Below are 14,635 nucleotides of genomic sequence, written 5' to 3'. Positions count from 1 at the left end.
AACTGAGGGTTGATGGGGGGTGGGAGGGAGGGGAGGGTGGGTGATGAGTATTGAGGAGGGCACCTGTTGGGCTGAGCACTGGGCGTTGTATGGAAACCAATTTGACAATAAATTTCATATTAAAAAAATAAAAAAAAAGAACTGAATCTTTTTGGTGAATGGACAAACATACTTTTAATAACAGAAGATCAAGCACATACTCAGGAACATACTACGGCATAACCATATGTAAACTTTCCATAGTGATATTGTCCTTCTGATTGTAGTAAGTATTTTAAATTATTTTTGGAAAATTCAAAGCTCAATTAAGTTGACAGAAGTTTTATGCTTTTTGTAAAGGAAGAATCATTTAATTTTTTGTCACAAACAGTTACTGTTTTATCACTGAGAAGTCTAGAGAGAGGCTCTTAAATAAAAATGAATAAGCAAATCACAAATTAAAATACTCCCCTGAGAAATATTGGCAGAGGATAACTGATTTATGCTCCTTGTATTGTAATGAACTATTCTTCAAAGGAAATTATTTCCTAACAATATTTATCAATTTCCTAACGGATTTTTTTAAGTTTATTTATCTTGAGAGACAGAGACAGCACAAACGGGAAAAGGGGAGAGAGAGAGAATCAAAGCAAGCTTCGCACTGTCAGCACAGAGCCCAATGTGGGGCTTGGTCTCACCAACCATGAAATCATGACCTGGGCCAAAATCAAGAGTGGAACGTTTAACTGACTGAGCCACCCAGGCACCCCTCAAATTCTTAATGAATTTTAAACACATAATATATCCTATCCTAATGTATTTGTAATGTCACTGAAGAGCAGTGTGAAATTTGGCTTCCCAAAGAGTTGATCATTCTTTTACACCTGTTAATACGATGATCCTGCTATCCTTGTCAATGGAACGTTAAGAAAGGATATCTTACATAATTGTAAACCTCAAAATTGTGTACTAACTAGAGCTTAAGCTCTAATTCATTTGACAACATAGGCAATCTAAATGTGGAAATCAATTGAGAATCCAATGGTATACTATTGAACCCAAATTCATTTTGTCAATTGAATTCCATATAATTTTAGAATATGTACATATTGGATTCTATGGTATTTCAAAATACTATTAGAATAAGAGCATGTGTATCAAATAATTAATCAGGGTTAGAGTTGCAAGTTTCCAAACATTTCAATATATATTTCCATGTACACAGAGGAAAGACTGATTGATTTTCACTGGACTGCTTTGTGAATTTATGTGATTTCAGGTCACTGGTATAATGAGGATGGAATTTTTGTCATAAGCAAGAATAAGTACAGAATGCAGAAAATTAAAAGGTTAAAGACTTCCCCTGCATATATTCCTGACTACATAATAAACATGTCCTAATGAATAAGAATACAAATTAGTCAGGAAGTCTAGGGAATTAGATGTTACAATTGATTACTAACGTCAAGAAAACATAACTCACATTTCAATAGTTACCAAAATATGTACAATATTTGATTTTTAGAATTTTTCTCATCTATCAATATGTAAACTATTTGTTTTATTCAATTCTTTTTTTCTTAATATTAAACTTTAAAGACATTTTCATGCCATTTGTAATTTCCAGTAAAAAAAAAAAAAAACATTTCAAGATGATTCCCATAAATAGTCAAGAAAAATATTGAGTTCTAAGTAGAGTTAGGCAATAGGTCCCAACAAAACAGTATGTCTCTGGTTTACTTACAACTCAGTAGCCTACAAGCCATAATGTGAGAGTTCTGAACCATGTGTCAGCCAATAACAGTTAAAGAAGTGGCAAACATCATCTTGAAATTTTATTACATTATAAAAGAAAACATGTTACTAGGCACTAGTTGAAAAAATATAATTTCTACTACTTCAGATGATAGGATTTATATATCCCAAGACAATAAGGTATCAAGAAGAAAGCTATACTAAACTTATTTCAACTATAACAGAATTATAAATATGATTTAAGTTTAACTTGAAACACTGGGACCCTTCACGAGAAGGAAGATGTGTACTCAATATGCTTAAAATGCACATATCATTTAAATGCACATCATACAGCACATCTTGGAATAGAAATTCCCCTTTGTAACACAAAAGTATGAAACTTTGAGTTAATATGAGTGCTTTGAGGATAAATAAGTGTAGTAATTTCACATATAAAATAACAAGACATACTTCAGTTTGCTGAAAAAGAACACAAATAGTTTGGGAATCCCTGGAAGGGCCGTCTTCCATAATTCATTTGAATAAAACATACCTAGCAAAATAAAAAAAAAAGTATACCTTTTCATATTCTTCAGGAATGCAGACACACACAGATGACCAAACACGGAAAACAAATTGAGTAATTCAATTGCTTGCAGGGAAGTGTGCAGAGAATATTCTATTTGGATTTATTAGTAAGCAAGGTTGATATTGTCAAATTAGAGACCCTCAGAAAAATAATTTCCCCTTCATCATTTCAGAAGTACATGTATACTTGGTAACTTCACGGTTTTTGGTTTTGTTTTTGGTTTTTGGTTTTGATGTTAGTTTTGGTTTTGTAGAACTCCAAGAAAAAGTAAAATAAAAACAAACCTATCTTCCTATGCAAAAAGGGTAGAAGGAAACAGGAAAACAGTACTTCAGCTCATAGTCAGGCTTGTGACTAAATGCCTACTGGAAAGGGATTGGTGAGTGAGGATGTCCAAATTGTGCAATAAGAATGCAGCACCTGAATGGAGAGGCTGGAAGAATTAACCCAGGAAAAACCAGTTAAGATTCATTATTATGATCTGCATACACAAGCGAATGGAAACCTTTTGCTGAAGAACTACAATCTACCTAGAGTAATTGATTATCTCAACAAGTAAACAAACATCAAAACATAAGAGTGTCATTGTGGGGAAAGAGTTTCCCTATGTCTAACTAGAGTTGATCACGCCATACTAAAAGCTACCGCCAACTTTTAATATATAAATATGTTCTTGCTTTTTCGTAGAAAATAAAATAAGATAGCAGTGATTTAATAGTAGATCTTCCATGAGACATATTTTGTAAAGTTTATCTGGTGAATCATAGATGTAACAGAACACCAGCTCTTCTGGACAATGTCTGATGGAGGAACTCCAGGAGAACAATTCAGAGAACTAACAGACAACTAGGTTGAAGTTCCCAACAGCACAGTATGAAAAAAAGGAAACCTCTACAGAGGATCCCCAGTGACCTTGTAGAATTTCCACAGGGCTCACAATGCCCTTAAAACCACATTGAAGATTTTGAATTCTTATTGTTTCCTCATTTTTAACTATGTTTCCAAAGCTGCATGATTTTTTTTTCTTCTATACTCACGTGAATTTATGAAACTATGATCTTAAAACAGCCATTTCTTACCTTTGATTCTTGAACTTTCTTGACTCTTTTCCTGCTGGAATTAAAACAGAAATAGGTCAAAATCTGTGAGTATGTGATCAACAGCTTGATACAGCATATCATTGTGACTAAAGACTTGTCCAGGTATTTTGTTGTACATATACCCTAGAGTCATTGTAACACAATTCTCACCTTAAAAGCCACTTATGTCAAATCTTTTATCAGAGCAGTAATCATTCTTAGTGTCCATATATTTCTTTAAGAAACTAATACATTGTATTAATATGGATTTATAAAAAAATAAATGGTAATGAATAATAAATAATCATGACTCTCAAATGCCTCAGGGCATTTTCATTTAATTTCAACAGATATTGAATGATATCTTCAGAATTTTCTTTTAATGTCTCCACATTAATCACAAATTGGTGGTGAGGAAAAATGTTTAAGGGCAAACAGTGGACAATTCAGTAAAAAAACACAAAAGACATTTCAACTGTCTTTTCTTCAGTTTAACTTAGAATTGGTCCCTGCCTCACTTCTCTACGGCTAAAGTTGACAACAATTCTATTATTTATTCAAAGGCTGCTTCAGTCAGACCTGTCTTTCAATTTGACATACTCCTTATTAGTTACCAGGCAACCTCAAAAGAATTAGCTTGCTTTCAAGTTTTTAAGTAGAAATTGTGCCCTCTATAACTTCTCAATTAATATGCAAGCACAGTTTACTCTAAAAGTTTCAGGGCCTCATACTAAAAATAATTTTGAAATAAATTTCTAATAAAATCATAGATAGATATAGATATAGTTATAGATATAGATATAGATACACATACTTCAGAAATGTATCAATGCCAATAAATTTTGGTAAAATTTATGAAAATATGAAAAATATTCAGAATTTATTTTGTGGTAGGCATTAATCCCAGAGTCAGATTTGAGAACAAAAATGCATATTGACAAATGTATTTTTATGGAATATCCTTATCCAATGTATGATTCTATTAGACCTTAATACTTTATGCGCTATTTATCTTTGCCTAATTTATCCAGCCTTTGTTTTTGAATTCTGTACTGTTTTTTGCTAATTGATTTTTTCTACTTCATGTTTATTTTTAATTTAGAATATTTGTTGTTCATTTAAACTAAAATTTAAATTTTAATTACTTGATTTAAAAATACATTATTCTTTCATAATATAAGCAAGCATAAATTCTCCAAAGAGGTATTTGTTAATGAAAAATAATCTCTCTGTCCTCTCTCCTCCTTTTATTCCATTGATTCTTTCATTCATTGAATCATTCGTTCTTTGAATAAATATGTATAGATTGCTTTCATGTGCCAGACACTGCTTTAGGTGATAAGTCTACAAAGGATGAGCAAAACAGAAACAAAACAAAATGAAACAACAAAGAAAACCAAAAAAAAGTCCTTAAAGTAACATACTGCTTAAATGTTAATAAGTTCTATTTAGAAAAAAAAAAGATATATCATAGAAGGTAGTTTTAGAATAAGTGACTGCAATTTTACCTAGGTCTACAATGATAAAATGTCTTTTTTATGTTTCAAGTTTTATTTAAATTTTAGTTAGTTAACACATAGCGTAATATTAGTTTCGGGAGTAGAATTTAGTGATTCATCACTTACACCCTGTAAGTGCCCTCCTTAATGCCCACCACTCATTTAACCCATCCCCATACCCACCTCCCTTCCATCAACCCTCAGTTTGTTCTCCATGGTTAAGATTCTCTTACAGTTTGCCTCCCTCTCTCCTTTTTTTTCTTTTCCTCTATGTCCAGCTGTTTTCTTTCTGAAATTCCACATATGAGTGAAATCATTTGGTAATTGCCTTCCTCTGATTGACTTATTTTGCTTAGCATAATAACTCTAGCTCCATTCACATCATTATAAATGGCAAGAGTCACTCTGGAAAACAGTATGGCAATTCCTCAAAAAGTTAAAAATAGAACTACCCTATGACCCAGCAATTACAGTACCAGATATTTGCCCAAAGGATACAAAATACTGATTCGAAGAGACACGTGCTTATAGCAGCATTAACAATAATAGCCAAATTATGGAAGAGCCAAAATGTCCATCAACTGATAAAATGACTTTTGAACAAAATTTTGAGTGAAATGAGAAGATATTATTCCAAGCATTTATCTGGGGAAAATATATTCTAGGGGAGAAAAACAACTGTACATTTCCTGAGGTACAGAAATTCTTGGCATTGTCAAAGCTACCAAGGAGACCAGTGTGACTAAACTAGACTGAGTAAGGGGAATTTAGTAGAAAATACAATAAGGGAGCTAATAGGGGTCAGTTAGATTAGCACCTGGGGCACTTGTTAGATCTTTGGGTCTTACACTGAGATAGTTGAGAAAACAATCAGAAGTTTCTTCACAGAGGAGTAACATTATCTTAATTGCATTTAAGTAGAATCATTCTGGCTACTAAAATAGGTTAAACAGGGCAAGGACAAAATTAGACGGACCAGGTGGAAGAGTATCACAGTAATCCAGATGGGAAGTGATAATGGCATAAAACAGTGTGATAACAGTGGAGTTGAAATATCAGTTATAACTGTCAAGATTTCCTGACAGAATAAATTTGGGGTGTGAGATATAGAATAGATGAGGGTGATTTCAAGGATCTGAGTCATGAGAAGGATTTCTATCCCTTCTTCACTTGATTTCTGATACTGTCTCACTCTGTGAATTTTTCTCTTGTCTGACCACCCCTTTTGCATCTCCTTTACTGATTCCTCCTCATCCCCTCAATTTCTAAATACTAGGTTTGGAGATATTGAACCCTTACCTTTTCCCATACACATCTCACTTCTTTGGTGATCTTATCTGTTCTTATGGCCTTAACCACCATCCTTTTCCTAACGACTCTCAAATTTATATCTCTAGCCAATTCTCTCCATTGAACTTCAGCCTCATACATGTATTTTTGACATCTCTACTTGGATGTCTAATAACAGCCTACTTATCACGTCCAAAACTGAACTTCTGATTTTTCCTTACTTCTTTGGCCATCTTTCTCATCTCCATCTTTCTCATCTCCATCTTCCTCATCTCCCCATTCTTCTAGTTGCTCAAAGTAATCCTTATCTACTTTATCTCTTAAGAGATGAAGAGCCTGAATTTTTCATGGATTTGATATTTGAACATGCTGACTTTTATTTTACTTTAAATATAACTCTGAGGACACAAAGTAGGCAGATGGTTAAAATGTCTGGAACTCATAAGAGATATGTCAACAAGACATATAAATTTAGAAACCACCATCCTATGTATAAATCATCAGTACTGCATCTGGAGAACATATAGTATAGTTGAATGATCTAGAATTGAGTACTGGAAACAATATAAGAAAAATATAAAGTTTAATTAAACAACAAAAGAGAATAGAAGAATAGACAAATTATAGGAGGAAAAAACAAAAACACAAAAAGGTGGAATGATGGACTCTCAGGGAATATCTTATACAGGGGTAAATTTTCAATAGTATAGACTTCTTCTGACAGACCAAGTATGATTATGTCTAAGGTAATGCCCATTAGAAAAAGTGACATAGATGTAACCATTGACTTCAAAGGAAGCAATGTATAATGGAATGGAAGAAACTTGCAAGGAAAGAAAGACCCGGGTGGTTTGTGGCTAGAGAGTAAAGTGAAATCTGTGCAGGTATTGTGCTTGTTTTTGTTCATCTCTTTGTTTCATGTTTAGTTTTATATTATCTATATCAGTGAGAATTGAGAATGTGTAAATGAGGGGGGTACATAGTAGAAATGGAAAGGATTATGATAAAAGGGAGAGATGGTATGGCTGATTTTATAAGGTTATTGAATGTGACACAGAACTTGAGTGGAGACGTTTAGATAGGAGGAGAACCAGTTTCTCCAATATAACAGGTGGGCACAGAGAGGTGCAGGCATAGATGCAAGAGGTTTATAGGTTTGATATGATTAATTTAAAATTTTTAATCTGTGAGGATTTATTTTCTTTATCCATTAGAAGGGCAGTTGGCTGAGTGATGAAGTAGGCTGATTTGTCAGTAATTTGAGGAGATAAAGAAGATTTTTAAATGCACTGCTTTTTGTGAGACTAGGTGGGTAGGACAGCTTGGTACTGTAAAAATCCTAATTGGGTTTTGCCATCATAAGTTTGCATGATACTGATATTAGCCTTATTTTGACTATAGTCAAACAGGCTTAACACTCACTGGTATTATATCTTATTGTATTTGTTTCTGAAAACCTAATTTTCTATTTACAGAATTGTACATATTATAAATTATCAAAGAAAATAGCCTTAAATACTCTATAAACTGGAAATGTTTAAGAATCATGTATCTAAAGAAAAAAAAATAGAAATTAATTTAATGGACTGAGACTAATAAACCTGTAAAGTAAGAATCAAATAAGGATAAACTACTTAATTCACTGCAAGACTTGATCTAGAACCATCTCAGTTGAGACTTAATGAACATTATTTAGGATTTTCAAAGTAGTAACTGTCCAAGTTGTTTCTATGACTAAAATGTTGCTTTATTCACCTGACAATATACTTCCCAGAATTTTATTTCATATGCCATTACTTCATGTTTTAAATGTTAATTTTTTAATGGGGAAATATTAAGGAGAAAAATGTGATTATTTAATTATGTGAGAACTCTTAAAAGATCAGAAAGATTTGTTATCCTGGACTTATGATACACTTGAAAAACATTCTTACATTAGGAAAACTTAGTCTCGTCTGCAATGGTAGAATGCCAATCCCTTGGCATAACTCAATTTTAATATTCTTTCAAAAGACTTTCTGATAAATTGATCTTGTCTTAAAATAAGAAATATATTTTGGCAACATATCAAAATTAAATAATAGCAAACCATTTGTGTTTTACTTTGTACTACACCGTTTCTTGGAAGAATCCCAAAGTGCTATATTAATTATATAAATAGACTCCATGAAATCCAGCTTAATGGTAGAAATGAGTAAATAGATCCTTGCAGACAGTATGATAAAGATTGGCAAAGACAATCTAGGTAGTAGTATGGGTTCAGAAAGAACACATGATTGTATAATATCTTAAATATAAAAAGATACAACATAATAAATAGAACTAGCTAAGCCAGTATAAAATTAAGTCCAGTTGGGGTACACAATAATTTTTAAAATGAGATGTTGTGATTCTAAAGTATCTAAGCAAACAAGACTATGGCCATATAACACTAATGTACAGGTTACTAATTCCATTTAAGGGAAGAATCATATCTTCAATCTTAAGATATTATTAAGAATATTTCTTATCTAGTATTTGGATTTATAGAATGTCATTTACTAACATCTCATGATTCCTATAACAAAAAACTGATGTCTCTTCATCAGGCACTAAAAGTAAATGTTTGGCCACAATATCTTCATAGTTTACCTGGTTCCTTCTTTCTTACTGAGAAGTCCATGCTCTCTAGAAAGAGAAGACACCATCTAAATGCTAAGTGAATCATTTCCATCATAACAGCATTGTTATAAACATTAGACAGTGAATTGTCCTCTCACTCCGTAATATAAAGCTTAAATCACTTAAAGAAAAAAAAAAAAAGGAACGTGACACATTGGGCTTTGAACTAACAGCACGGAGACTACTTGGGATTCTATAACTCCCCCTCTCTCTGCCTCTCCCTAGCTCCAGCATACATGTGCTCTCTCTCTCTCTCTCTCTCTCTCTCTCTCTCTCTCTCTCTGTCAAAATAATTAAGCATTAAAAAAAAATACATGAACCTCATTCAAGTAATACCCATGATACTCTTATTTTCAATTTGCATATGCATATTGTAGATTAATGAGACTAATGAAGTGCTTTTTGGTCATCCCACAGGCTTTCCTTCACAAAGAGGGATATAAGAATGAAGCAAGTACAGGTTCAATAGACTTGGTCCCTTAAAGAGGTATACTTAGTCTTTCTTTTGAATATACAGAAAAATAATGTCTATACTACATGAAGGAAGTAAGGAACATCAAGTACGTAAAATGCAGCATTTTCCCCTTGCAATAGTGAGAAAGAAACAATCTCTAGGCTGCTACTGTTTTTCCTGAGAAAACTATAGACTTTCTGAGAGACTACAGACTTTAATTCATGGTGGGAAAATGGTCTTTTTGTCTTTATTTGTTTTTCATTGCCTAAAGTGTATAATAAAGAACACTCAAACTGTGTTTAGGTTAATCACATACTGAAAAAAAAAAAAACATAAAACAAACAAAAAGAAACCACTTGTGTCATGAGATTTAAGAAAAGTCAAATGTACTGAATAGTTTTACTGGCATATTTAATCAAGTCCATAATGAACCTTAAAACTTAAATATTAACAAAAGAAACAAATAAATCTCAAGTACCCAGAAGTGATACTTTGGCTCAGGTCATGATCTTGCGGTTTGTGAGTTCAAGCTCCACGTTGGGCTCTGTGCTGACAGCTCAGAGCCTAGAGCCTACTTCAGATCCTGTATCTCCCTCTCTCACTGCCTCTCCCCCACTTACACTCTGTCTCTCTCTCCATCTCAAAAATAAAATAAACATTAAAAAAAGAAATATTTGCCACAACTTATATTGTATACACATGTATATGTACACACATACATTAATTGTATAGAAACTCAGGTAAATGTATATAATTTTAAACTTAAGACTAAAGACTAATAGACCCTAACAGTGAAAATAGTCAATGGATGGAGAGAAAAGATACACAAATATAAATTTTGGTGGCAAACAAACATAACGGTGAAGATTATTAGTTTTAGATAGCTGCCTAGTTTAAATTTCTTCTCAGGATTCTTCCCTTCTCTTTGACACAATTATTGTTTACCAAAGACCACCAAACAAAAGTCGTGAAATGTTGATGTGTAGTAGACTACTCATGTTCAATATATATATTTAACATTTCCATGTGCCAGGTGGTTAAAATGTAAAATATTAAAGTTTTTTATGTTAGAGCTATTAAGTAATATTAATATTTAATAATAATCAATATTAATTTCATGTAAGCCAAGAATAGGACACGTTCAGCAGAACCACTCCACCACAATCTTGTCGCAAATCTCTTCTATTCTGACGCATGCATACCCATGAACACAGGAGCTCCCTCCTTCAGGCTCTCAATGCACATATACACACACATGTTCACACACACATACACATATGCACACACTTTCTTAAAAACCTATTTTGCTGGTGGCAATTTAATTATAAAATGTCTCGAAAATAAGAACTACTGGCAATGAAAATGCAGTATATCAGGCTTCCTAAATCTTGGAGATACAGACCTATTTTTGGTAAACTTCAATGGCAAATTTTCAGTCTTGCTTAGTTTAATCAATTTTAGGATCGTTTATTTAAAATACTTCCCCTTAGAATTTGAATAATGTTCTTGATCCAATATCACCTCCTTAACAAGCCTCAACATTCACCACTCTGAAACAGTGCCCCCACTACTAGCTGCTATCCTTAATTTTTATCCATTTCACACAAAAGTGGCTACTTCCTGGAATATGTATTTATTTGTTCATTTTATGTTCCCTTTACTGGAATGTATATTCCCTGAGCAAAAGGGACTTTGCAGTCTTAACTGGTTTACCCATAGTATTTAGAAGAGTATCTGCAGAAGAGTGGGCACTATTCCTAATAGAGTCTCTGAACACTTGAATTTAACAAACTGTTGGCAGGACAGACATACACTCAAGAAATACGTAAAATAAAACGTGACATTCAAGAGTGGAAATGTATATAAAATCTTGAGAGCACAGTCAAGGGAACAATGTATTCTTTTTAACTTAGATGAAAGAAAGTTTTGAGAATGCAGAAAACTGGGAAATACAGAGAGCAGATGAGATTGTAAGAATAAGTAGTTCATTTCTACAGCAATGGGAAGAAGATCCTATCAGAAAACATAGCTTGAACAAAGTTAAGAAACTATGAGAGTGCATGGTAAGACTGCAAGATAGCAAACAGTGTCTCATGGTAAATGCACAATGGGATGATAAAACTGGCCAACTAGTAGGCTTCAACGTTTCATGAAGGAGTCAAAGTAACTTGCTTATGTTTTAAAGACATATATATATATATATATATATATATATATATATATATATAATCTAAAATATAGTATACAAAACATTTGATAAGAAATATATGCTATAAGTTTTATAGATTTATATGGATAGGTATAGATACAGGTATATATATAGATATTCAAAACATGACCTGGAAAAACTACCCATTGTTAATATAGATCCGCTTCTTTCTTGACTTAATACATTGGTGTAAAGTCATTTATTCCAATATCAAAATTATAGTGCTTATTATTGCCAATTCATATTATATTTGATATGTTTATGTGATTTTAAGTAAGAAAAAGATAAAAAAAACTTGTTATTGGATTGATAGATATCCTCAATATTACTTTCAATTCTAAAGTCATAAGCTAGGTAACAAGACACATGCACAGGACTTGAAAAAAATCAAACTAGAACTGAATTTACTTATACATCTAATCCATATTTAATAATATTTGTATTATCCTTTTGTTACATACATACTGAAATTTGAAATATTAAATTTAGAAGTTCATGATGGAAATGTATTTGTATTTACATTTAACATAAAATCAATTATTATAAAAATATATAATTATATTCATGGTTTAAATCTAATGTATACATTAGAAATATTTTTGTCTGTTTTTTTAACAAGAGTATGTGTATTCAAGTTAAATGGATATGACATATGCATAAACTATCACTACATATTGTGCCAAATACAAGTAATAAGAATTCTCACAATGTGTCACAAAAGACATCTTTGGTTCATGAAAAACATAAACAAACTGGATCTTACAAGATGATCAGGATTTAACTAGATGAAGGCATTATGGCCATTTAGGGCAGAAAAAATAGCCTGTAGAAATGAGGAATTAGGTAGTGAGAAAGATTTTATAGAAAATAATGCAAAGACTCACAAGGATAGTAGGTGATTAAAATAATCAAAAGAGAAATTTCTCACTTAAAAGTCCACACATGGTGCACACATATATATGTACTCCTCTCTATACAAAGTATAAAATTATTTACTTTATTTTATGGTAGTAAAGATTTGAGAATTTAAAAATTTCTAGGAGGAAAAAATGTTATTTAACTTAACCTATAATATTAAAATAAAAATGATGATTCTGCAGTCCCTTTGTATAGCATCATTGTTTTAAACTATTAGACTTCGAGTTGAAATATGGGGAAAATCTAAAATTAATATTATGTTGATGGGCCACTGTTTTGGAGCTATAAATTTGAAATGGAAAGAAAATATATCTAAAATTAAGTATGTTTGACAATTTTAATTCTGTATTGTAGACAATATTTCATTGCGAAGGATATCCAGCATAAATATGGAAACATTTAAAAGACATACCTATTTAATTTTTAAAACATTGATCATTTTTTTCTAAAAAGAGAATAGAGGAGATTACATTTTTTAAATTGATAATATACATTCTAACTGGCTTTATCCATTTATCGCATTATTGTGTGAAGAAATTCAAAATATAATTAGAAATTATTAATGTTATGATTATGTTACCACTTTAATAAGGTATTAGCATATTAAACTACTAACCCCTCGAATGAAGTTTTGTTTAGAATATATATACTATGAGATAGGTGTGAAGTATGGATAACATAAATTTCTGATCTCATAAGTTTACATTCTGTCTAGAGAGACTGATAGCTATTAATTATGAACAATGATAAATAATTTATAGAATGAAAAAAATAAAGAATTTATAGGATAATGCGGAAACAAGAATGGGAGGAACAAATGTCTATGCTGAGTATGAAGCAAAGGGAGAATTCACAGTGAAAATTTTTGCTTGAGCTAAGAATTAAAGGGTAGTAAACTAATTCGATGGGGAAAAGAGTATTAGGCAGTGCAAAGGCACAGAACTGTAAAATATTTAATCCTTTTGGAGAAACAGTGAAGAGGTAAGCATAGCTCACCTACATACTTCTTTATACATGAGTATTATATAAAAATTTTCAGAAGAAATTCTCCTATTTTCAGAAGAATATTTCCCCCTATTTTCAGAAGAATGTTTATGACTACTTAAGTATTATAGCTAAAGCTATCTGGTAAAGAGCCATATAAATTAAATAAACACGCCAATTATTATAACAGTTTTCACAGTGTGCTTTTGAAGTGTGAAAAATAATGATGATTTTCCTAACAGAAATCACTAATTAAAGGATTTGGAATAAATAGATATATAAATCACTAATTAATGATTTTGACATGGAAATGAAGTCTTAGTGAAGATTTATTATTTAAAATGCATACATTTACATTAGAATTATTTCCATTTTAAATTTATCCCTTAATAGATTTAAATTTGTAATTTATTAAGTCTGTAAATGGATCCTAAATTATAATTGTTATAAGAATCTAATGATTCAATTTGTAAATTTCCAGTGATCTGGAGTATAGTAACCTTTTTCTAGTAATATACATTTTTCAGAGGCTACCAATAACCCACATTTATTATTGAAAATGTATTTTGTACAAAAAATATATCCTGCAATGTAGAAAATATAAAGACTTATAGCCAAGTATTCCAGAGTAAAAGATATTCTGGGCACAGGCAATCAAGGGAACTTGATAGGGAAGATAAGCACAACAGAGGTCAATAGATGACCTCTAAGCATAAACACAACCATTGTTCATCCTAACAGGTGGAGGGACTGGGTGCAAGTCTATGAAAAGAAGATTAAGACTTGGGGAATAAGAATGGAGATAGGCGGGGGTGGAGGGGTGGGGTGGGGTGGTGTGTGGAGAGGAGAGGGGAGCCTGAGGGAATGACAAATAAGGGGAATATTAAAACACGTACATTAGTCTTACTACATAGCAAGAAATGTTTAAGTTATTTATATATTTTATCTCATGGAGGTGACCAAAGTCATGGTCTAGCTTCCCCTACTTACATTCTCAACCTGTGGGTTCATGGAGGTCTCTAGGAGATGATAACCATGGTATACACAACAACATTTTCAAGCAAATGTGATTACATGATATCGGAGACAAAACCGTTAATTTAACTGCCATTTTAAAAAGATGATATCCCCAAGTGAGATATCCCTTAACATAAGTAAAAGAATATTTAATAGGATTTTCATTCCTGCTTGGGCAGATAAGTGGTAGCAGCTATTATAATATCATCCTAATTTTAA

The 14,635-nt window shown here is 31.9% G+C and overlaps 1 protein-coding gene across 4 annotated transcripts in view; it reads right to left on the bottom strand.

Annotated features, from left to right (window-relative positions):
• The window catches only part of FSTL5 (follistatin like 5), a 786,930-nt gene that overhangs the window by 633,090 nt on the left and 139,205 nt on the right, over positions 1 to 14,635 (bottom strand). For 3 of the 4 annotated variants that reach the window (XM_045055718.1, XM_045055716.1, XM_023252713.2), the window contains exon 3: positions 3,385 to 3,418. In XM_045055718.1, coding sequence (XP_044911653.1) covers positions 3,385 to 3,418 — 34 coding nt within the window. The remainder of the gene's footprint in view (positions 1 to 3,384; positions 3,419 to 14,635) is intronic. The other variant, XM_045055717.1, reaches the window with a different exon arrangement.

This window comes from Felis catus, chromosome B1, assembly GCF_018350175.1.
Source record: "Felis catus isolate Fca126 chromosome B1, F.catus_Fca126_mat1.0, whole genome shotgun sequence".
Taxonomy (NCBI): Eukaryota; Metazoa; Chordata; class Mammalia; order Carnivora; family Felidae; genus Felis; species Felis catus.
This window is presented reverse-complemented; position numbering and strand designations above follow the sequence as displayed.